Source organism: Macrobrachium rosenbergii, chromosome 4 (genome assembly GCF_040412425.1).
Source record: "Macrobrachium rosenbergii isolate ZJJX-2024 chromosome 4, ASM4041242v1, whole genome shotgun sequence".
Classification (NCBI taxonomy): Eukaryota; Metazoa; Arthropoda; class Malacostraca; order Decapoda; family Palaemonidae; genus Macrobrachium; species Macrobrachium rosenbergii.
The window spans coordinates 57116786-57142203 of record NC_089744.1 but is presented as its reverse complement, the minus strand read 5'-3'; the positions used below and the strand labels follow the sequence as shown (position 1 = coordinate 57142203).

The 25418-nt window shown below is 37.4% G+C and overlaps 1 protein-coding gene across 1 annotated transcript in view; it reads right to left on the bottom strand.

Annotated features, from left to right (window-relative positions):
* LOC136837770 (uncharacterized) overlaps positions 1 to 25418 on the bottom strand; it is a 1038075-nt gene that overhangs the window by 220092 nt on the left and 792565 nt on the right. The window contains exons 8-9 of the mRNA XM_067102702.1: positions 24321 to 24539; positions 22450 to 22506 (exon numbers count right to left, since the gene is read on the bottom strand). Of these exons, the coding sequence (XP_066958803.1) occupies positions 22450 to 22506; positions 24321 to 24539 (276 nt within the window). The remainder of the gene's footprint in view (positions 1 to 22449; positions 22507 to 24320; positions 24540 to 25418) is intronic.

Below are 25418 nucleotides of genomic sequence, written 5' to 3'. Positions count from 1 at the left end.
CCTTGCCTCTCTTTCTGATCATATCTCATATTTCCTCAGACATCCACATCTTTTTCCTCAACCTGAGTCTCCTGATCATACAACCAGCAGCCTCATGCAAAGCTTTATTCACATTTCTCAACATCTCATCTACACTTCTCCCTTCCTCCTCCAATGTTTCCAACACCAAAAACCTATTTTTGCATTCTATTCTAAATTTCTCCTTTTCCGCTCCTTCCCTTCTAAGCATATCAGTATCGTAACACGGGTTTTCCATTCTTCTGACTTTTTAGCTTAAGTCTTATTTTTGCAATGCTGAGATGATCACTACCAACATCTGCTCTCCGATTAACACGAACATCCAGCAAAGAGCTTCTATGCCTTTGATTAACAGGAATATGATCAATCTGATTTTTATATTTTCCACACGGTGACACCCATGTCGTCTTGTGTCTATTGTGATGTTGAAAAAGTGTGCCCCTCATGACTAAGTCATTTGCGAAACTCCCAAATCTTATTCCATTTTCGTTCATCCTACCACCGACACCCATCTTACCCATGCAAGCCTCAAATCTCTCATTTGAGCAGCCCATTATTGCACTGAAGTCTCCAATACCAATCAAAACATGTCTAACAACTCTTCCTGGTCCCTCCCCCAGCTTTCCGTAAAATGCGTCTTTCCCTTCATCAGGTGCATCATTAGTGGGTGCATAACACAAAAACAGACTGATGTTACCATGATTTGACTAGATCCGTTCATACAACAATCGCTCGCCCATAGGATCCCATTCACATAGAGCCTTCTTTGCCTTGCATCCCAACAGCAATCCTACTACCCGATAATGCATTCCATCCCGTCGGCCTGACGTCAACAAACAAATTATTCTCCAAATCCAATTTATCGATGCCAATTAATCTTGTCTCGGTTACAGCACAATAGGGTTTGGAAATCGACGGAGTCTTCGGGATTTCTTCCCTTGACACCCCTTATAGTGAACTGTAAATTACTTTTTCCTTGATTTTTTATTCCTCTAAATTACTACCAGATTCTGAATGTTATATATTTCCATCAACAAGTGTGGCTTCAATTATAAACTGAACTAATTATAAACTGATATCTGTCCTTTGCAAATACTGCTCTGAAACCTGATTGTGTGCATGTGGCCTAACCCCACTGCCATCATCACCCTTGCTTTCCACCGTCTGGATCATCAAAACCGTAATCAGATTCTAAATCAGAAACAAACACAATTCCTTAGATTTCTTCGGGAGACACTTGGTAAAAAGTTATGCCATCAAAAGCCTTATGAGAAAAAGCATGGCTTGTTGTTATAATAATGGTCAAGATCGAGTTAAAGGCAAAGTTAAAAAGTCAAGCCATCAGCTGATTAATGTAAACAAATACCCGTTTAAGTAAAATGAAATACCCTTGCCGAGTTTCGTTGCTAATGCAAAGTAAATACTTTTTAGTTTGAGGAAATATGTATATTGTAATCATGAAACGTAATTATGTACCATAATTTCGGCGTTACACATCAACACAAAGCCAAAAAGCCTGTCGTAGGGTAGGCTACATTACAGCTAACAGATGTAAACAAACCCTCCCGATACCAGAGCACCCTTGTTGAGAATTATGTTCATCCTACAAAAGACATAGCTCTATATGGCCAAAAAAAAAAAAAAAAAAATCCATATTGCCATCACAAATCATAATTATACATCATAAAACTAACCTTGAACCTCATGAAAATACAAAAAAAAAATTACCAAATTTTGTTGTTGACGTGGAAGTTATCTGCCTTGTAATTTCAGCTAATATTTCATTAAATCATCAACAGATGGCGGCTAAACGCTTCGTCTGCAAGGATTTTAAAGCTAACGTTTTTGTCCATGGCGTGGAGTAAAGTTTTCGGAGTAAAGTATTGCAAACTTCTGAGTTCTGAGCTACTTAAGACGTCATCGCAGTGAAAGGATGAAAGCACTACGTTCTGTAAAAGATGTGTGGAATTTTGTAATGTTTTTCGGCGTAATAACAGTGCAGATCCTTTGCGATGAGACACTTAATAGGTAGCGTGCATGTATTTGGTGTGTTAATCCTCACTCCTTTGTAATTTAAAGCCAAATCGATAACATTTAGTTTTTTCTTTATTTCTACAATTGTTTCATTATCAATAATCTTAATTGCTGATTAATTTTTCATTGTATTCTGCTGTTGTTAGTGGTTATTAATTTCCGCTCCGCCGCACCGTTAATTGTTAACTTAAAATTTTCTTATACCTAGACTGCTATACTTTGTATTCTCACTGAGATACTGAACTACTGAGTCATACAAATATATGAACTCACTGAGATATGGAGATGTTAAATGATAAGTATATGAACTCAATAAAAGATACATAAGTATGACAGCAGAGTGATTTTCGTAACAAGCGAAATTAAGAAGGCATACATATAACGTATAGCAAGCCTAATTTAAATGTATTAGCTTAACCAAAAAATGATACCATGACTCTCTTTTATTACAAACTTTAACATGCGTATCCTTATCGAAAATGAGGTAATTTCTGATTTGTGATGTATATAATTCAACTCGAGGTGATTATTCTAGGGCGCAGACAGGGGCGTTCCTAAACATTTTTGGGCCCGGGGGGCACAGTCCCATTTGGGGCCCCTCTTGTGGGGTGGGAGGCGAGCGAAGAGAGCCAAAGCAGCTGGGGGATTCGGGGGGGGGGCGCTGTAAGCAACGCCCCCCAAAATTTTTAGAATATGAGCAATTGTAGGATCATTTTAAAGACACTTGTAAATGCAAATTTCAGAAATTTTATTTCTTAAATTTTGCATTTTGGGGCTCCCTTACTTTGGGGCCCGGGGGGCGATTTCAAACAGGTCTCCCCCGCCCCCCAATCAGGAACGCCACTGGGCGCAGATGGCAGCAATGAAATTCATGAACCGTAATTTGTTGATTTCCCTTGAACGTTATGGGTCACGGAATTCATATGCCCGTTTTTTTATGCATTCTAAATTATAGACAGTACTTGTTTGTTCACGACCAGGAGGTTTCCAGACTGAGAAACATGCAACTGTTAACACATCAACTAATGCAAATAAAACTATATTAAGGATCATGTTAACGCATTTCGAAACCTCGGCCATACTTCTAAGACTCCTCTTTATACTCATTGTCTTTAATAGCTTCAGCATATCCTTCTATAACGTAAACTCAGTTACGTAATGTACGTGTGTATGTGTAATACATACATATATATATATATATATATATATATATATATATATATATATATATATATATATACTATATATACTATATATATACACATAAATATATGTATATATGTTTGGTAGATCGAACTGATCCAGAGCAACAAATTCAATAAAACATGGAAAGGATATTGATATACATAAACGTAGAGGACGGGAGCACAGAAATGCACGTAGACGAAAATGGTAAACAACTACCACCAAACGAGATAAATATAACCGAGGAAAACAGAAGAATCAATACATATTATGCCTGATTATAAAGGAGTACAGGCACGAATGCAACAAAAACGAATGTGTCTGGAGACCACAAACTTCTGCCACGGCTGAATAATCGTCCCTCCCAGGAAGGTTCCTTTCCCCAAAAGTTACGTCTCGTTATCTCACCGATAATTTAACTCTTTGCCCACTCTTGCTAACACACAGACGTTCGAACATACAGACAAGCACGCAAACAATCCAAATCGAAAGCAAGACCTCCTCGGCGTAGCTTATGAAGGGGATTTTCACCAACCAGCGAGACTGGCTAAACCAACCAGAGCTACACGTACACTGAAAACAGGATCATCTAAATAAACAACAGATAACTGATATCTCTGATATTATTATGGCCAGTAAACAGTAATTATATCACTGAAGTAAGTTACTTAGCTATAATTCAGTTTCCACGAAAATAATGTAAGTTAATTACAGCCGGCAGATTTACGTATCGCTGAATGTATGAGGAAAATAAATATCCGTAAATGCTATATACATAGAAAACGTTATGAGCAACAAATACCCAACAGCAAAGGAATTGAACTCTAATACCTGTCCCAGAATAACAACGCTTTCATTATAGTAAGTACAGTACCTGAAAGCAAGCAAATACATGTCAAGAAAAATAAGTTTAAACGTAACGATGTATCCTTATTAGGTATTAAAAACGAAAGAGAAATCTGACGAAAAGCACTTTAAAATTAAGTAAATAAAAAAAAAGACAAAGAGGCTGGCTAAACCTTTCATAAAATTTTATTGATAAAATTTTATTCCCCTACTGAACCGCTAACAGAAAAAATGAGCGGGAACTACATTAACAGCCTATAAAAACATACGAAAACTTTTATATTTTGAGAACCTAAGGACGTCAGGGTCACTACATCATAAATAAATAACTTAAATATTGCATGTTAAGTTAAAAATTAAAATCCAATTCCTTTAAGCAATGTTGAAAAATAAATCAGAATCAACAGTTTTCAATAAACAAATAATAAATGAATGCGGGATTGAGAAGTTAATCATATACTACGTCATCCGAGGGCCTTTACCGAACTTTATCCGATACTTAATAGCGAAAGAATTTCCGAGAGACTTGTGGAGCTTAGGAAAGCTAACTGAGCCCGATACCGCCACCAGATCCAGCGAGGAATAACGTTATCATGGCCGAGCCCGGAAGAGCGAGCAACGTTGTGGGAGAGAGGGCAAATGGAGCGCGCCACGGAGCCTTCCCTTGGCTGGGATCAGTCACTGGAGGTCAGAGGACGATGCTCTTGACGCTCAAGGTAACGGGACTGTCCTATTTCTATGCAACCGCAGAGGCCTCGCCACGGATGGCATACGCGCCCGTTTGTACGCACGCACGCGCGCACTAACACACGTACGTGCTGTTGGATGGGTTAAAGGGGAGGGGTAGGAGGTCGCATGGGGAGGTCCGTGGGGAGTAGGGTCGGGGTTCCCGAGGCCATCCGGAAATCAATAGTTCAGTGGCCCCCTCCAGCGACTCAGCTGCGTTCTCCCCCTGAACCAAGGCCAATCACCGCGCACGCAACGCATGCTCTTAAAGGGGACCCCGTCATACTCAACCCTGGCGGGGGAGAACACATGCACATACGCTATTTTCAAAGTTAAACAACAAGCTCGCGTATCTTGTCATTATGCAAAACGATTCTCTATAATTCCATCCAACTTGCAGCAGTGGTGAAAGGAAACGAATGCGTGTACTTCGGGGAAACTGAAAATTCGGGTGAAGCGTCCTCCCCCCTCGAATAAAATGGATGGTGCCGTGACGTGACCCTGGCCTTCAAGTGAGACGGTAGTGAGAACGCTAAAAAGATGTCGTAGACTCGCTCCGTAATGGTGCACAGACCCCTGCATACCTACACCATTTACACACGCTCACATTTCTTTAATTACGATACCCCTTATTTAGAGGTAATCTACGGACATGCGGAGGTCATGAAACAGAAAGAACACTAAGGTAAAAGTTTCATTGTAACTATTAACATAAATGATCTTTTACCTGAAAAATCATGAGCATTTAATCACATAAAGGGCGATAACCGGCAAGGAAACAGGTTCCGAGTGACGTAACCACGGGGAGGGAAAGGTGGCAGCCTAGGAGGCACTAGAGCCGGCAAAGCCCCCACCGAAAAGTTAGAGAGTAGGGCGATGGGGGTGACATGACGTAAATAGCGGAGGGAAAAGAGAGGTTTCAGATGGGGAGAAAGAAAGAGCGGAGGCAATATCCGCCACTAACATGAATGGGTGGCATACGGCTCAGCGGTAAAACTTGGCGACTGAATGAACGAGGGCGGAGCTTAGAGCACAACTAAGAAAAGCATCGAGTATTCACTTTATTACATAATGACGGCTCTGGCAGACCTCAAGGAAGGTCGGCACCCTTATGAAAGGGGCTGTCTATGATCCTATAATTTACGTTACTCAAAAGAGTGGCTGCTTTGTGCCTCTCTTGAGAATTGAATGTTAAACATTACTTAACAAATATTTCATAAAAATGTCATATTGTCCATTTTCATTAACAATTTAAATAATTGAAAATACAACATAAAAAAAAAAAACATTCCTAAACAAAGATATGATGTAATACTGAATTGTAAACAAGAAAGACAGCACAAGTGCGAAGTTGAACATTTTCCACCAGAGCTAGCATTCAGCGGTCATCCTTTGTGGCGCAAGGATAATATGCCTTGCAGCAACAGAGGAAACCGAGACGGGCCAGCTGAAGGTTGCTCCGCCACAACCAAGGACCGCATTGGGGAGGTAAGAGAGTGCACGCCTGACAAGTGAGAAGGCGAGGTTACATGACACCAGGAAATTCTACCACCGCCACCGCCGCTGCCTCTTGACTTCTCAAGTCTTGACGTCAGGGTATCGAGGAACACCCACGCTGGTAGCGTCAGCTCGGGTCCCTGTCGACCCCCTTTAGCGGCCTTCGAGTTCGTAACTTGTCCCCCACGTCTCTCTCATGACCTTGGCCGGGTTTGAAGAGTGGGCCAAAGTATGTGGCAACGACCTTGGCCCTACACTGACACACCCTTCCAAGGTCAACTACCCTTAACGGCCTTGTGTTAAGAAGAGAAGATTCCCCTTTCACGCTCAACGAGCAGCTGGAGCGCTTCCTTTGTTGTAGAAGGCTTTCAGGGATTCGTCTCCCTCAAGGCAAATTGGGACATGCCTCTCAGGTTCCATCCATAAGGCGCCTTCTTCCTTTATCCCTTCACTCGAAGGACGCACGGGAAGCGTATCGTAAGCAACAGCGGCCCCCCTCCCCGCCCCCACCACTCTCTTCGTTCCTCCAACGCCTCCGCCACCCTTGTCATCACCTGAATATTACACTTCTTGACTCCTCCCCCTCCACAATTTTCTCCTTCATTCCCCCTTCCCCAAAAACCCTAAAAACGAATACGACATGAAAAGGTGTTACTTGCATCTCAAGTCGTTTCCACTACAAAATTAATTGTTAAAATTTTTATAATTACATATACATATATATATATATATATATATATATATATATATATATATATATATATATATATATATATATACTTGTATATATATATATGAGAGAGAGAGAGAGAGAGAGAGAGAGAGAGAGAGAGAGAGAGAGAGAGAGAGAGAGAAGTATTTCTATGAACACGATACAACCATAAGAACTTCATGCGGAAAAGAAAAAAATCGAAGCGCGACAAATGCTATGACAGACAGTGTGAACCTAATCACTTTCTTTCGTAAAACAGTAACGACACGTCTTCTGGGTTGCTTGACTCAATGACGCACGGTTCTAGTGACAACATCGTGCTTTCATTATCCTGTACACAGTTAGTCGTGTGTCAACATAATTACGGTTAAGAGATAACAGGCTTTTTTATGCAAGTAGCCATTAAGAGGAGACAAATTCTGGAAACATAGACGGTTGAATAAAAGTTTAAATTACTTGTATATAGCTTGCGATAAAAAAAAAGCTGTTTCATAAAAGTGCAAAGTTCTACACATAGCAAGAAATAATCAACGTTTTATTTAAAGCACAAAATAGCCCTCCTATACAGTTTTCAACATCATCCACTTCTGTCTTGAAAACATCTTCATGCGCCACAGACCTACGGGCATTTCTTGCAAACAGCTCGATCATCCTATCATTTCGGCACTTAATCGTCTTCTCTGCCACGCCGCCAAAGCGCGTCTCATTCGCCAAGCTCTATTCTTGTCCTTTTCTTTATACAATTATATCTCACACACTCCAATCTATTTCTCCTTTACATAAATCATCCATTTGTCGGAAATTAATTTCAGATAAATTTCCCAGTTTTTCAGCCCTTCATACCTCTTATGTACTAACATCATATAACCTGGCGAGTCATGGATTTGTTTTGAACTGATATAAATATTTCTATTGGACATCAAAGTAAATTACACTGAATTTTTAAGTGTTGTATCAAAAAGTCATTCAATTGCTGCACGACAGAAAAATAGCAAGATCAATTGCATAACTATTTACTGAGATACTGTAACGTTATAATCGAAATAACTTCACTTGATAACCTCATTAGACTTTTACGACTATTAAATTTCGATATCTGGAAGATTTGAAGAAAACTATGCCTAGATCACAGCTTAAACATTTTACATAATCTCCCATATGCCAGCTGACAGCTCACATAGCATTTTAAGTTTTTAAATCATATGCACAAAGCTGGTAGAGAATTATCTGTGGAGTCAAATTAACCATTACTGATTTCCTTTTATGGGTATCAACAAACTTGCACATTATCGCCCCATCATGAAGTACTTTGATGCTACAATTAAGAAAGCCGAAAGTTTCCAATCTCCAATGTTTCCAAAAGTGGCCCCCAGTCAGCCATCTTGGAAATTTTTGCAAATAGAGTATATCTTTGAACACTTCAGCTTATGCGACGCTGAAACTACGATTAAAATTGCCAGAAGTTGTCTTTATCAATTATATAAATTTTTTGGAATATGTGTAATTCAAAAACATTCTTACACATGATTTTCTATGAAATACTCATTCCAAAATAATATACAGCTATTTTTTTTAAACTTGCCATAAGACTATAATTGACACTTCAGCTTTGACAACCGTGAATTACATCATTAGGTGGACAGCGTTGTCTCAAAATTTAGAATGGTTACTTCAGGTCCTAAGAGATCTGAGAGTGGAAAGTGGAATGGCGGTTTAAGTTCATTCTTGAATAACATCGTTACCCACAGCGCACTCCTAACACATACTTCCATAATGAATTATCTAGTGACTTAACAACCGTTCAAATATTTTTAAAATGTTACTACCAACATGCATGAGAGAACTAAGATTAATTTTCACCTTCCAAAATTTAATCTGTTTTCATAAAATAGTCATATTAAAGTATTTAGTAATCTACATAAAACACGTATCTCTTACAGTTGTTGACTTTCATGTAGACAGCCCCTGGGAGTGTAACAAAAATGCGCCTTAAATTCATTAATGGTCTTTTATGCATGTTGTATCACCCAACTATTAAGGACGAGGCGTCAATGACCAATGATTTTATAACGTCTATAGTTTTCAAAAAGTTGCCTCAAAATGTGGAATAAAAAAAAATGATTGGCCTGTATTTTCAAGCTAATGAATAATTTTGGAAATTCTTCGCATTACCAACCCAATTCCCCAAGCAACACCCTCCCCCCCCTCTCTCTCTCTCTACGCATGTATGATGTATGCATGAATCACCGTCCCCTAAAATTCAAATTCATATATGATTTAGTCGCATCCTAAATAAATGCAAACTCGACGAGATGATGCCTTTTCATTAACTGAGAAAGTTAAGCTATTTTTTTTACTATAAGTATTCGCAGTCAAACAGTAGATCTAAACACAATAGGTCAAAATTTCGACGTTTACGTCAGGCAGCAAGGTAATTTAAGATGACTTGAGCATGAAAGATGCTAATTTAATCTTATCATTAAATGTGTATTCCTTGACATTTAGTTTCCGACAACCAAAAAATTTTTTAATGAACACTATGAAGTTCCAACGACTCCGTTGTGATAAATCTGGGAAGCCTGCAGAGACGAAGGACACGCTTTTTTCAACTAACTGGCGGGAATGCAAGAAAAGGCTTCCAGGCTTCTTTTAAAAGAACCATCAACTGACTCGTCCAATTTGAAACGTAGCCCAACTTCAGGAAATGGATTTAAGAGTAAAATAGTGTACTGGCAGACAGTATGCTGAACAAACAGTAATACATGACCTGCTGGGCCACTTCTGTTAACTTACTCAAATATCAACGACTTTTCATGTTACTTGATAAGGAAACAGAAACTACTAAGCTATTGCCGTATGGCCTCTAGATCTAAAATTTTATAGACGCTATAGACGCTACGCAGGTTGTGACATACCCTACATGCCCTAAAATATTCTAACATTACATGTGCAGATAAAATCAAATTTGTATGCAAATAAAATTGTCTGTTCTGTAACAATGTAACTTGAAATAACCAAAGAATCGCAGAATGTCTATTAGCACGTATAATAAGACAGTGGCAAAATAATTTATTTATTTCCTTAGAACAAGATCAATTTTATCACAAGAATGATTTCAACTGACTTCAGTAAAGTTAAATGATCCAAGTGTTGCAATCGTTAATAATATCAATGGTATATCATTAATGAATAGTGATACTAATGATACTATATCATTAATGAATAGTAATACTAATGATAATATGTAATATCCAAACTGAAATCTATATACAGAAACTCCAAAGAACCTTTACAAAAACGCCATCTCTCTTGAAAAGAACCTTCAAATCTGGCACTGGCCTGCATGCTGTTTCAGTGGCACTGCAAGAATGCTGAGATGATGCATGCTCATTCTTTTTATAAGGTACCCGAAAGCTGTGGTTTTGTTACATTCATTTAAGCACTGGATGCTAGAATATGTTTATTTGAGCTAAAACCCTGCCAGTAAACGTTACTCACAGTCCTTATAAAATATATTAGAAACAGAACCTTTCCTCTTAAGACAGTGAAAAATCAAGAAGCATCAATACTACAGCAATCGAATAATTACCCAGGTATCAAATAACCACTCTGGTTCGGGTGCTGGAGAACCAATGGATACAATCAAAGCAAAGGAAACTACCTACTATTGCAAAGGTAGAAAATACCTGAGTAATTCACGAATAAGTTAACGGTGAGAGCAAGTGGCGATCACTGCTATGGCCAAGGTCTAAGGTCAATTTGAATGGTTTATCTTTTCAATTACTTAAGACTGGAGAGGATTAAATCTGCTGACGGCGATGCCATTCTAAAACCACTGTGAATTGTGTTCAAGAGAGAGAGAGAGAGAGAGAGAGAGAGAGAGAGAGCGCAAACAAATAATGCTTTATTCTTATAAATGACTCAGAAACGGATGTTACCCGGATATGGTGATGATTTATCTGAATCTCCTGAATCTGATACACCTGAATGGTAACTAGCAAACACACGTCATTGCTAAATAAACATAAGAATAACGACGCGAAACGAAACGAAGAATGTTATAAATGAAGCCAAGTTCTGTTTCTCAAATGACTGTCTTAAACAATTTTAACTAAACAGATCTAGAAATCAAAAATTCAAACAGATAAAAAAAATTCATTCCAAACGAAGCTTAATAGTTTTCAGGTTCCTACTTTACATTTCCATCCGAATAAAAAAAATCGAAAATTGACTACACCAAATTAGAAAGGGGTAACCTGCGCAATTTACCCGAGTTTCTAAACAGCTAAAAACTTCTACTAAACAATCTACTTTGATTTTCTTTAACACCATGACTATACATGAATAGATTCCATCAAAGCCAGTTCAAAATTACTTCAATGCCTACTTTCTTACAACTCCAATTCAGCTACACACGAAAGTTTTGAAATCTTCAACAAGTGGCGCTGGTTGATCTGCATTTTCTATATATTAGATATAAGAGTAACAACAACAACAACAATAATGACCATTATAGCTTAAAGCAATATCTACAACATACATTACAAATCCCAGATCCAAACAAACAAAGGTAAAGTGCTGACACAACGACAACCATTTTTGACAAAGCAAGCAGATACCGAAAAGGCTTCAAAGATGGCGACACCCGGGCGGAAGCACGTGGGAAGAGAGTAATAGAGAGGATCAGTTCAATGACGTCCAAGATGACGTCTGCAAGAACAGAAAAAGGAGTGGCAATAAAGAGGGAGCAAAATGCATTATGCCGCTAAAATGAGAGAGAGAAAGAATGAGAGAAGTGGGGGGTAATGCCCCACACTTTTGCCACTTATTATTTTTTTACTTTTCACTCTTATCATTCTACTCATTTCTCGTTATCTTTTCTTTTATTCCTTCCACAACCACACAAACACATACATACACATGCACACACAGAGCACAGAGAGAGAGAGAGAGAGAGAGAGAGAGAGAGAGAGAGAGAGAGATTACGGCGAGGGGAGAAGAGAAAGAGGAGGAGCGAATACAAGGTTAAACCCACCCGGATTTCGGTGCCTCGTCCTTGGGCTACGAGAATCCGAAGGTCGGAGGGTGAGGTGCAGAGGTCGCTTCGCACAAGGCCAAGGTAACTTTAAACGGCGCTTGAAATTCGGGTGCTCCCTTGAGCTCAGGGTTACCGGGTGCAACAATGCGAGGTGAAAGAAGGTCGTTGGCTGCCACGGTCGGCGCTCAAGGGCATGCAACGTTACCCTTCCTCGTTCGGCCACGACCTCGAGCGGTAGTTGCACAACCACACGCCATTATGCAATTCGAAAAATAGGATACAGTTCCGGGTCTTCACTTTTCTGTCGCATTAATCTTGAACAACAGACGGGTAGTGAAAATAGCCTGGTCATTGAGAGAGAGAGAGAGAGAGAGAGAGAGAGAGAGAGAGAGAGAGAGAGAGAGAGAGAGAGAGAGATTTATAGTTGCCAGGATAATTGGCTGAGGGAGCAACAAGGACTGAACATCTGGGCCGGGTTTGTTGACCCTCATTCAACAAGTTGCAAGGATAATGCCGGAGGTGGTGGGCAAGGTTGCAACACAAGGCTGTCCTCTAAAGTCCTCGGAAAAGAGGAACGAACTGAGAATAGCAGAATAGATACAGGGTCAAGGCTAAGAAAGCCGGCCAAGGAGAGAGAGAGAGAGAGAGAGAGAGAGAGAGAGAGAGAGAGAGAGAGAGAGAGAGAGAGAGAGAGAGGCCAATGACACTTGCTGGCCATCACCCCCAGTTCGGTAACCCCAAACTATAAGGTTAAGGCCCTACCTTTCTACCTTTGGGTCGACCACATTTCAAATAATTAATTTTCTTAGAGTTACAATCAGCAAAACTGTGTGTGAGAGAGAGAGAGAGAGAGAGAGAGAGAGAGAGAGTTTTCCCCTCCAACAAGTTTCAGGTATTGAGCCAGACTCTGCCGGGGAGATGCAGCCCCACACCCCCATCACTGCCTTATACCTGCCCCTACCACATCTTCCTTTCCTTTCCTACCTTCTGTCCTCACGTTCCTCCCTCCCCCAATTTCTCTCTCTCATTTTACCACGTGATGCCACAGCACGCGGCCTGTTTTATACTTTTATCTTATCTCGTTATGTTTGATTCCCTTTATAGCACATTATCGTATAAACAAGAACTCTGTCGACTATGACATCACATAGGAAATAACTTTTCCATATAAACTAAAAAGAAACTTTCAATAAAATCCTCTTCTATTCATATCAACTAAAAGCTGTTTCTAAGACGCCATGATGTTGATGGTGCATCGTCCAAATTAGCCTCCAAAAATGAACAAAGAACCAAAAGTAGTTTAAATCTGATAAACATCACCGCCATTAGGATATCTATTTAAAACCTAACATTCCACGTTTAATTAAGGTTAATGTCCTATTAAACTGAGCCACTCCTTCGTACAGATTAAGGGAGTGTGTGTGTGTGTGTGTGTGTGTGTGTGTGCAGCGCGGGTAGAAGAGGAGGAGGAGGAGGAGGAGAAGGAAGGCAAAGGGAGGGAGAGACAAAGTGAGAGAGAGGACAGGGCGCCGCTCGTGGCATAATCAGCCCAGTCCGAGGCCATGACCTTGATAACGACGATGCTCTTGACGATGTAGGTGACCCGATATGATGACCTTGATTATATAGGTTACCTGGTTGAGGCGCTCCCAAAATGCCACCGACCTCTAGCCTTCAAGGTCGCGATCTAGTAACCTACTTGATGGATTTGATAATGATTATGATGATACGTACATTGTTCACGATAATAACATAGATCATTATGGCGACTTACCATAAGAAGTGAAGACGATCTCTCTTATCAAGACGCAGCCGCCCTTGTTTTCTCGAGCAGTTTATGAATGTATTTCAGTACATCAACTGTTACTTCCATGACATTTATCCAACTACAAATCAAGAAAACAATGATTTTCCTTCTTTCATCTAAACGCCTATGGTAAGAGTACAAATGACTTTACGGAATTCAATTAAATATACATAATCAAAATGATAGAACGAGTGGACTGCCTTTAAAAAATAAAAAGAAGACAGTTATTAAGCGACCTGTATTATCAACCAGGACAGAACAGCATTTAAAACAAAAGCAACAATAATAACAACACCATCAGCACCGTGGAGGACATTGCCTCCCAAGGCAGGTCTGTTTCCATGGGAACCGAGGCCATCCTTTTCAGTGTCAAGGCCAAAAGCTCTCGGCGACCCAGTTTCCCAAAGAAGGTCGTCGACCAAACAGTTCAAGTACAACGCTCTGCGAAAATCTGGGTGACCGATATTGACAGGTTTCCTCGGCCGGCCCCCAACAACCCCCTTTGGGGAGAGGGAAAGGCAAGGAGGTTTCAACCTCCTTCGGCAAAGGCTTCTCAGTGTTTCATCAAGGACTGCAAATCAAGTTCAAGGTAAAGCACGGGGTTGTTTGTGGGGCGAGAAATGACACAGCTATATATGGCGCATTTCGCGTGTTGCATGTCATATTTTGTAGAATGATTACTAAAACATTTTACATTACATACTGTGCACTAATAATACAATAATCATGGTATAAAACCTGTATTTATTCGCTATTAGTTTTCCTGGTGCACAAAATGACACAGCCATAGATTTCAACGTTATACTAACTGTTTTGTTGTAAACTACAAGCGCTGATTGTGCTAGTATATAGTACTGCGGTATATGTTTAATAATAATAATAATAATAATAATAATAATAATAATAATAATAATAATAATAATAATAATAATAATAATAATAATAATAATGTGTAAATCTACTTCATTCTTTAATACCAAGCCAAAGAAGAAATTTGAATACAAGAATGGGTTACACCTGGGAACAAAGCAAATTTTTCAACAACCAGAATGGTTCAATTATTTGCTTACGTATGCCATGAAAAATTATATGTCCATTTTCTTTCCATATCCTCGGAGATTATAGAAAACGAAAAGGTTAGCGGAAGCCAGGGTACGGTACGGTCGACCATTGTGGGTTCATTGTCTCATTGCCATTACCTGAATTCAGCCCACGGATAAATATAATAGCAATTAAAAAATTTACATGAATTAAATGTTCAACATATTATACAACTTATAACGTATGAAATGGTCTATCTTCAATGTCTAAGTTAGCAAGGTTGCTAAGTTCTGGTGGGTGAGGCAGGGGTTGTTGGTTGGATTGTAGGCGGGGTGGGACAGGGGAGGGGAGGACCAAAGCGCGCGCGTGCAGTTCACGGTGAGGGTATTGACGTATGGCGAGGATATAACTGAAGGCCACTGACCCTGACGTGTCTCCGTAAGTGAAGGTCGGGGACTCGTATACAAGTCCAAGGTCTAAGCAGAGGCAGCAGCCTCCGGGACACTGCACTCGGCCAAGTGGGGGAGGAAACTGGACAACTTCACAAAGCAAGGCTCCGAATCTTACATACTTTAAGAAAACTGCAACCGAATGAGTTCAATAAAAACTGACCGGTTGTATAATTCACTCGAATGATTAAAAAATCAGTATAATTTATTAAGTAATTATTGTTATCCTGCTATCCCCATAACCATGCTAATGACACTTCAACACTGAAAAGTACTCTTCTCGCATCATAATACACTGTTAACATCAAAGAGCAGTTAGAAAAGTAAAAGAAAGACATCATTGACATCCAAATCGAAGAGAATTTTTCATTTTAAACACCTTGGACGCGACCATAATCGCAGTGGGGGAGTCAACAGAGTGAGGAAATCTACAGAGTGTGTGTGTGTGTGTCTCGGAGGGGAGAAAGAGAGAAAGAGAAGGGGGGAGACTAGAGTGAGGTAATGGGGGACCACTCGCTGGAGATGGAGGGTTTAGAGAGACGATGACGATGTCGAGGAACACTGATGGAGGAAGCGGATGGCAGATGGAGGTAAGGGGAGATGATGAAGGGAGGGACTGATTGGAATAACTATAGGAAGACACATTATGAATATGAGCTATAAATAAAACATCAGGGAAACAATGATCCAAAGAAGAAAAAGCGGAAACGATGTGACGCGAATGAAAAAGAATAAGGAAACACTCAAAGGAACTGACATACTATCAAAAGTGAGTGATATAAGAACAAGGAAATAAAGTGTACCCTTGAAGCCTTGACGGTTGTAATACCAAGGCTACAGTAGCATTTAAAGCACAGTATTTTAGGGTGCTGACTACCAACGCTTATTTCCTCTCTCTCTCTCTCTCTCTCTCTCTCTCTCTCTCTCTCTGAAAAAAAAAACAACCCCAAATGAACGCTAGGGACAGCACAAACGATGTTATTACAGCATGAGAAAACCGGTTCGAGAGAGTATTGAATGAACATCTCAAAATCCGTCGTTCGCAAGTACACGCAATGCCTAAGAGAGAGAGAGAGAGAGAGAGAGAGAGAGAGAGAGAGAGAGAGAGAGAGAGAGAGAGAGAGAGACTTCAACCTCCGTGTAAATGGAAAGGTACACCTAAGGTAAGGTGATAATTTGGAACTTTACTCCCAAAATTGTCATCCTTTGAAGAGAATACGAATTTCGACAGGAAACTTCTTTGCTTTTCCGTTTAAGTGCAAGACAGCTATTGATTAGCGTTCTGACAACTCACTTCCTTCCAAATAACATAGATTTAAGACTCACTAAACATTACCAAAATTGTTCGGTTTAAAATGACATCAGTAAGATTATTTAAAAAGAATCAATCAAAAACCTTGGCGAACATGAACGCCAATGTGTGCTTCTTAATACTCTGACGATCCTTAACAAGCATTTATTCAGGGTATACAGAGGAATGAATATATGCGATAATAGGTCTATACCGCCTGAAGAAAATGTGACAGCGACTAACGCCTGTTTAATAAGTAGCCGCCCCCAATAAGGAAGGAGGTTTAATACTGAAAAATATGAAAAAAATATAAAGACAAAAACCCTCACAGGATGAAGCATACAAACTAATACAACACTTCCAATAAAATCGATAAACAGAAAAGGACATGGCGCTTGCAACCTCATCCCAAAATGCCTGTTGAGGAACGTAAAGTAATCATTTCTAGAGCCAGCCCCTGTATAAATGCACGCACACGTGCGTGTTTGTGTGTGTGTGTATATATATATATATATATATATATATATATATATATATATATATATATATATATATATATATATATATATATATATACACAAACAGATACAGATACATATATATATGCACATACATACACAGTGTATAAAATAAAATATATATATATATATATATATATATATATATATATATATATATATATATATATATATATATATATATATATATATATACATGTACTCGTGCGTGTGTGTATGTAAAATATATATATATATATATATATATATATATATATATATATATATATATATATATATATATATATATATATAACGAGTTGCAATTTATTGCGATTTTGAATCCATACTCGTGATAAGCGGCCAAATACTTTACATTATAGCCAGTTTAAAGGTATTCCAAAACTAAGAACATGTCATTAAAATCTAAAACAAAGTGCCGAAATAACCTACTTACTGACAACAGTATTGTATTTCAGGACGTTGGCGTTAGTTTCGTCAAAAAAGGAACTGGCACAGTTCTTGGCAGACACGGAAGTTCAGTTCATGTATGAGAGCAGCAAAAAAATTATAATCTGGCATTCACTAGCAACAGGAGGTCTTACAAGCTTGAGTTGTTACAGACATGTACTCTAATTATATAGGTACCAAATTAAGGTTACTGAAACAGCATGAAACTCCAAACTCCGTATAAATTTTTTTTCCATGTATATATATATATATATATATATATATATATATATATATATATATATATATATATATATATATATGAGCATAAAAAGGATAAAATCACTAAGGCCTGACTCAATTGATGACATGGGTAGGTGAGTTCTCAGCCTCTGTCGGAAATATATAACAAATTATAAAATTCAGCCAAGGGGATACGTCATCTAAACTTTACTCAATTATTAAGGTGATTTTACTATTCTTCTTTCTAACCTTTCATTCCTGATCTTGGCATTGATCTCTGGCCCGTTTGTTCACTTAGCCCAATGAGTGTGCCGCATAAAATCTTTCATAATTCTGATCATCCTTTACAATGAAATCTTCCAAGATCATATCATTCATCACATGGTACTAGATATGCAGTTAATTCCCAATGTCTTGCTGTTTTGTTTGTGAAGTTCTATACCACACAGTTTTCTAGAAGTTTTATCCTGCTCTGATCAATTGAAGGAATCATCTTGCTAACCATGTAGTTGGATCGCAGGAACTTCCGAAATTCAATCATGATCGAAAGGTCTTTTGTAGAGGAAGCTGACATGAGTACCAATTCATAGTTTATTTGTTATTTGTCATATCCACTTTTCTTGGCAATTTATCTAATCAGTTTTTCTTTATTATCTCTTTTTCATGCTTTATTCTTTACTTCCTAATTTCTTTTCCCGTAACGGGCTGCTTTCCCTATTGCACCCCTTGTATTTGTGGCGTTCTGAGTTTCCAATTACAGTTGTAGCTTGGCACACAAAAGCAAAAGGTACTTGCTGAATAATTACCAGGGGATGTGAAAAACGAAAATTAGAACCTCATGACTCCGTCATTTGAGCACTGCGCCTGTTCGAGAACTGATTGATTAAATATAAACTTAATAATAACGACCGTTGCGACTCATTTCATATGCAACAGCCCATGCCACTCTTGATCCACCCTGGCCCTGTCCAAGTTTACTTTACAAAAATTAAAATTAAATGTTAAATTTGTGCCCCCAAAATAATCTATTTGAACACTGAAACACGCCGGAGTAACTGACAGCTAACAAGAGCGACTGTGACATTCCCCAGGTAAAAGCTGCCAGCCATCCTCGCTTTCCTGTTATCAATTAAGGTTTAGTTTATAGGAAGCAGAATTGCAATCAATCAACAGTATCTTCATTCTTTCTTAGTTTGTCAAAGACACGGGTCAAAATCCTTGTAATATTTTTTATACTTAACTGACTACATTTATTAACTTGCTAGTAAATTAAAGCTAAAAGAAAAATTATCTCAATGATTGGTGCTGTATAAAACTGGTATGTAACGCTCTATATGCCAGTTTTACAGAGCAATATATACAGCGTTATAAAAAGGGCACTGTCACCCCCTTTAGCAACAAGGTAACTTGCATTTGACTAATCAGCGTTTCAACAGGTGCAATGCTCAAACAGCAAGTCGTTAGATTATATATATATATATATATATATATATATATATATATATATATATATATATATATATATATATATATATATATATATATATAATATAATATATATGTGTGTTTTCTTTATAAAAGCATGTAACCTCTAAGAAAATTCTTCCCAACAGTTAATAAGATATATGTAACCAGCGTCTGTTCTCACAAGTAAAATTTCAACATTATACGTATAAGGGATTTAACCCGGAAGCAACACAAATTTCTGCTTAGGCACTGGAACCGTTACGTTATTCAGCGCCGTGATGAGAACGATTTAAAAACTGGGATGAATTAATTAGGTCGCTGCCACAAGTTTCCCGAGTTGGCAAAGAAACTCTGCGTCATGTCCTAATTATTTTCTGAGTAGGAGGAATATTTATGTTCCACTTAATTAAGAATCGTGTGATTAACACCTTTTATTCTTTTCAACTTGGAAGTTTCTTTTCTCTTTCCGCGAGAGTATTATCGCTGAGTCAGCAGAGAGAGGGCGAGTGAAAATGCCCTTACCTGTCCTTTTCTATTAACCGCTATCTTTTATGAAAACAAGATAATTTGGTGTGCACGAGCGGATGCCAACGTCGAAAAATAATTTTCAAAAAGAAGCGCGTACAGGAAAAACCAAGAAGCCACCTTATGCCCAGTTTGGTCCCTTCAGCATCCTGTTTAAAGTTGTAACTTGGGATTCTTAGCTCTTGAAATTTTTCAGTAGAAATATCAAAATGGCAATGATGACGTAACGTCCTTTCAGTAGAAAGCCAGTAAAGGACTAATATTTTACGACCAAACAGGAAAAGGAGACACAAGATTCTACTCTCAACACAATTTCAACTTTTAATATGCTACAAGCTAAACATACATATATATATATATATATATATATATATATATATATATATATATATATATATATATATATATATATATATATAAATTCTTATGCTGTGGTTTTCATAATGCAGTAATCTCCCCGTGTGTATGTGTGAGTTGTTGTACACTGTATAATTTTGTATTCTGATGCGCATACCCCATAACAGAGTTAACGTAAAGTTGTAGCGATTAAACGCTGTATGGGTTGAGAGAGGACGTATGCGAGGCACAGAGAGAGACAGACAGCTGTTGTTCGTTGTATAGAGTCACGTTTTGTTTAGTCAGTATTCAAAACTGCTGAGATAACACCTTTCTCGCATGACTCCATTAGTGTACAAGACGTTGTGGGAGGTATCATGGAAGTTGCCTAACATCATTCAGGAATTTTCCATGAGACGATATTTTTCATTCTTATTATAATAACTAGAGATTATTTTGTTCTGAAAATATGTAATGATAAATATTATTATTAACTGTTATTCCACTCTCTCTCGAATTATCGCTTTTAAAGAGTTTTTAAAATAAAGATCTTGTCTAGAACCTGTTCACACACTCGACCCCACCCGTCTGCGTATGGACCCCATACAATTCTTACGAAGGGGCGTCATTCTGAGACCTATAACCATGTTGAGAGGAGAGAAGGGGTACTCTCTCTCTCTCTCTCTCTCTCTCTCTCGGACTTCGAATGTCCTGTTGTAACGTAACTGATATTTTGGTAGGCGATGGTCACTCATAACCTTTAACAGTTTAATTCCTTAGTAAATGTGTATGAGTTATCTGAACAATGTATTTTACTGAGTGTACATACGTAACGATGCCTGATTAAAAAAAACGAAGCAATTGGTACCAAGGTATTGTAACATAATTATTGGTTTTTAGTGCACCAAAAATAATATTTACAGTGATAGTCCATAAAGATATTTTTTTCCTTTTTAATATTTTTTTGTGTTATATGATTTATGCTTTGTCTTTTGAAAATTTTATAATTATGTGGTGTGTTTGCTATTGCCTTAATTTTTGCTTTACATTTTTTGATATTTAATTTTTGCAGAGTATATTTCTGTCTTTTGTATCCACATTTTTATATGATTGATTTATTTGCCTTATTTTGTTTAACACTTAGGAATTAATTTAGGTATATTTCCTTTCAATCAAATTTTGTTACTTAACAATTTAAATTTTACTTGAATGATTTTTTCATTAATTAATAAATTAATTTCTGATTTAATTTTGACTGATGATTAATTCAGATTTAATCCAATTTTGTTTTGTTTTCAAGTAATAATAAATTTCCCCGAGACTGTTAATGTCATGTATAATCTTTGAATTTAAAAATAAATTTTTGTATTTAAAATTACTATCTCAGAGTTTCATTTGTTGACCCACCAGTAATTTTGATTTGAATTAGTGAGATGTTTTCCTTCAAGTAATTGAAGTGAGCTCGAACCAGGGAATTAAAAATGAAATACTTAGATTTTATAATGTTATTGGAGTGATGCCCTTTGATTTTACCTCACACCTATTTTAATGAACTTGCTGTCTTTGATGATTGATAAGTTTTATAAGGGATCACTGTTGCCTTTAGAGAAATCAGTCATTTTGTATGTGTGATGAGGGTTCAGGTGTCTGGCTGTTGTGAGGTAACTATAATTGTCGAATAAACGGTAAGTTTGGTAATCAAATATCAAGCACTTAATTACCAGGTTTAATCTGAAGATCAGACACTGGACACTTCGTCACAATATATATATATATATATATATATATATATATATATATATATATATATATATATATATATATATATATATATATTATATATATATATATATATATATATATATATATATATATATATATATATATATATACATATATACATATACTGTATATACATATATATATATATATATATATATATATATATATATAAATATATATATATATATATATATATATATATATATATATATATATATATATATATGGCTTAACATCAACACATGAAATCTTTATCAATAATTGCCGCTTGCACAATCCTGCTCTGGAGTTCTTATGCTATCTAGTGTTTCCATAATTGCAAGCCTTCTCTTTGCAGATCTAGACAATTTTTCAGCTTTTCGTTCGTATCACACTAAACCAAAACATTAATAATAATAATAATAATAATAATAATAATAATAATAATAATAATAATAATAATAATAATAATAATAATAATTGATCATCATTCTCACGTCTGAAATTCTCAAAATGCTCAACTTACCTGTTCGTGTTCTCTAAACTGTTCTTCTCGTCTTCTTTGCATTTCTTGCTCCTTCAGCTGAAAATAGAGTTAAGAATGAGACAATATTCTTCGTGAAAAGCCAAACGAATAAAACGAGAGGAAAGTGACTAATAAGACAGTGAAACTTAACCGAACGATCAGTATCAGTGAACACTTATCAGTATGATTATATTAATGCCTTCATACATATTCATTCCCCCTCCCGCTTTCGGAAGTAATTTTAATGACTCGTTTCAGAAATGTTAACGATCGTCTTTTTTTTTCGAATTCTATTTTTACCATCAACGGTTTGCAATGCTCTTTTTTTCGAACTCGCTTTCCCTGGATGCTTTTCAATAGAAACGAGAAGCCCCATAATAAAATTAACCTTATTTTCATGAGAACATTTATCAGGATATTAAAATTCAGGCGTAACAATCACCAAATTGCCTATTAACTAATTGAAAAACAATATCTAGCACCCGTATAAAATAGCAGTTTTTTGAAAATCGTTCAATCTAAGAAAAAAATTTTATGACTCATCATAAAAATTAAAATTCCCTTTCTTACCGCTTATTAGTTCACTTTTTTAGTAATAGCAATACCTAATAAATATAATAAAACGGGATATGACTAGTTTTAATTCGATCCACTCAGAAAAAATCCATTACAAAATTACTGTACACTAAATATAGGCTAATGCTTATTTCCTCCGGTGCCTTTCAATGTAAATGGAAATAATTTCATTACTAAAATGCAAATGGATTTCTGATCTGTTAATCAGCAAATTTACTTCACTGAGATACATACGCGTCCATACTAAATGTTAAAATGTATCATTATAATTGCCAGGCATAAAGTAAAATGAAGGTTTCTCGCATTTTAAATTATTAGAAAACATCAATAACAGTGTAAAATAATAAAGCTGAATTTATGCCAGATTTATCTAATCAATACTAATAAAATTACAATAACTGAGTATGTTGTTTTACGAAGTAAACCTCTATAGATGCTTTGTCAACATAGATATAGACACAAATACATTTCAATGACTTTAAAGCTATAGCAACATCATATTCAATGTCAACTATTAAAAAATCTCATTTATAAACAAAAAATTTCCTTCTGTAAAGCTCATAACATCGCAATTCATAAAAGTTTACTTTGTAACGCAATATTTCCATTTTTCAGCTAAATGTTTTGAGTCCATAAGACATTCTTGAGCAAAACATAAGCAATGATAATACGGGAATTTAGTAACCCGCTTTTTTTCTACTAAAATATGAGAAAATGTGATTTTCAGTTTCATTTTGTAAAGCTACGAGTACTCTTAACTTGGAAAAATCATTACTAATACGTTCAAAACTGGATGTGCGTATGAACATGGTGAGGGTAATGCAAATAGTGATGAGTAAGGCACTGACGGTGAGAAAAAGTAAATGGTCATGCACTAGTGAGGATCATCTCCAGAAGGACCTCCCTAAATAAAGTGAATAATTCCTACATGAATTTTGAGTCTAAGGATCTGCTGTGAGAGAAAGAGACTAAGGAAAACATCAATAATATTCGAACATCATCTGGGAGATTAAAACAATGAGATAAGATGACAAGTAAGCCAATTCTATTCATCCTTGGGGAAGGGAAACAGGAGTCCTTCTGATGGGGGGCAAGAAGCATGCGTTAGGCAGCAGGTTTTAGGGAGGCAAAGACAGCTGACGTAAATAAGTAATAAATACCGAGACCTCATCATGATCATCATAACCATCATCTTCAGCCACCGGGTCATCATCACCATCATCATCATCATTTTTTGGCGGCGAGACGATAGGCGATCAGTGAGGTCTTGGGAGGAGGTTAACTCACAGACTTACCCTTTCGATGGCCTCCTGCAGACCTGAATCTCGGACTGGTCCCGAAGACCCAGGAGTACCAGGTGCCGAGGCAGAGACGAAGGCCTGGTTAGAATGGCTGCTGGAGTGTGAGTGGCTGGAGTGGGAGTGGGTGGAGTGTGAGCCCCTGGAGGAGGCTGGGGAAGAGTATCCAGGCAGCATGACCAGCGGCGTGGTACTCAGACCTGTCTCACCATAGTTCTGCAGAGGGATATGAGGAGGGGGTCGAATCCATGCATAAACACACCATGCAAACATAAGAGGGAGGGAAGGCAACATGGGAGCAGATGGTGGCGGTGGGATGATTAAAACATGGCCATAATTATATGCAAAGGTTGGAGAGTATGGCCAATATTAAACACCCCACACGACCTCAATATAAGAAGCAACAGTATCTCCAATGCATAGGGGCATGTTTAAAATCCGTAATTAAGTTTATATCTAACGCTCTCTCTTCCCATTTCATCTATATATACAATTGGGCGTACCTCCTCAATCTGCACCTTAAAACAATATTTGATAATCTGTTCCTTATTTCATATACGTACACTTTTACGCACCTTGCTCATCAACTCCAGCACACAAATGCACAAATGAATAAACATCTAATTGCTAAGACGCATATCAGTGACAGATATGACTACGTTCTAGATCATCTTCCTACTGATATGAAAAGTTTCACACAGTTAAACTAGTATCATGTAACACATACTCATGTCTCTCAATTCAACTATTGACACTGGGTTCATCTAGGGTTAGTAATCTTTATATTTTTTAAAATTAAAGTTAACAGAGAGTCATTTGTAATTAATTGCCTTATAAAATAAAATTAATACACTTTGTTCGTCATCACCTTTCTCTCTCTCACTCTCTCTCTCTCTCTCTCTCTCTCTCTCTCTCTCTCTCTCTCTCTCTCTCTCTCTCAAACAAACCATCTGAACCTCATCATCTTCCAAGATTCTGGTTATCAAGAGTAAACACAGCCGCCCATATAAGCTGAAAGCAAATGTCCACGAAACGGGAGGTCCTATCCAAACAAGGTCAGAAGCTGAACACACATATCTTGAGGCATCTGAGCAC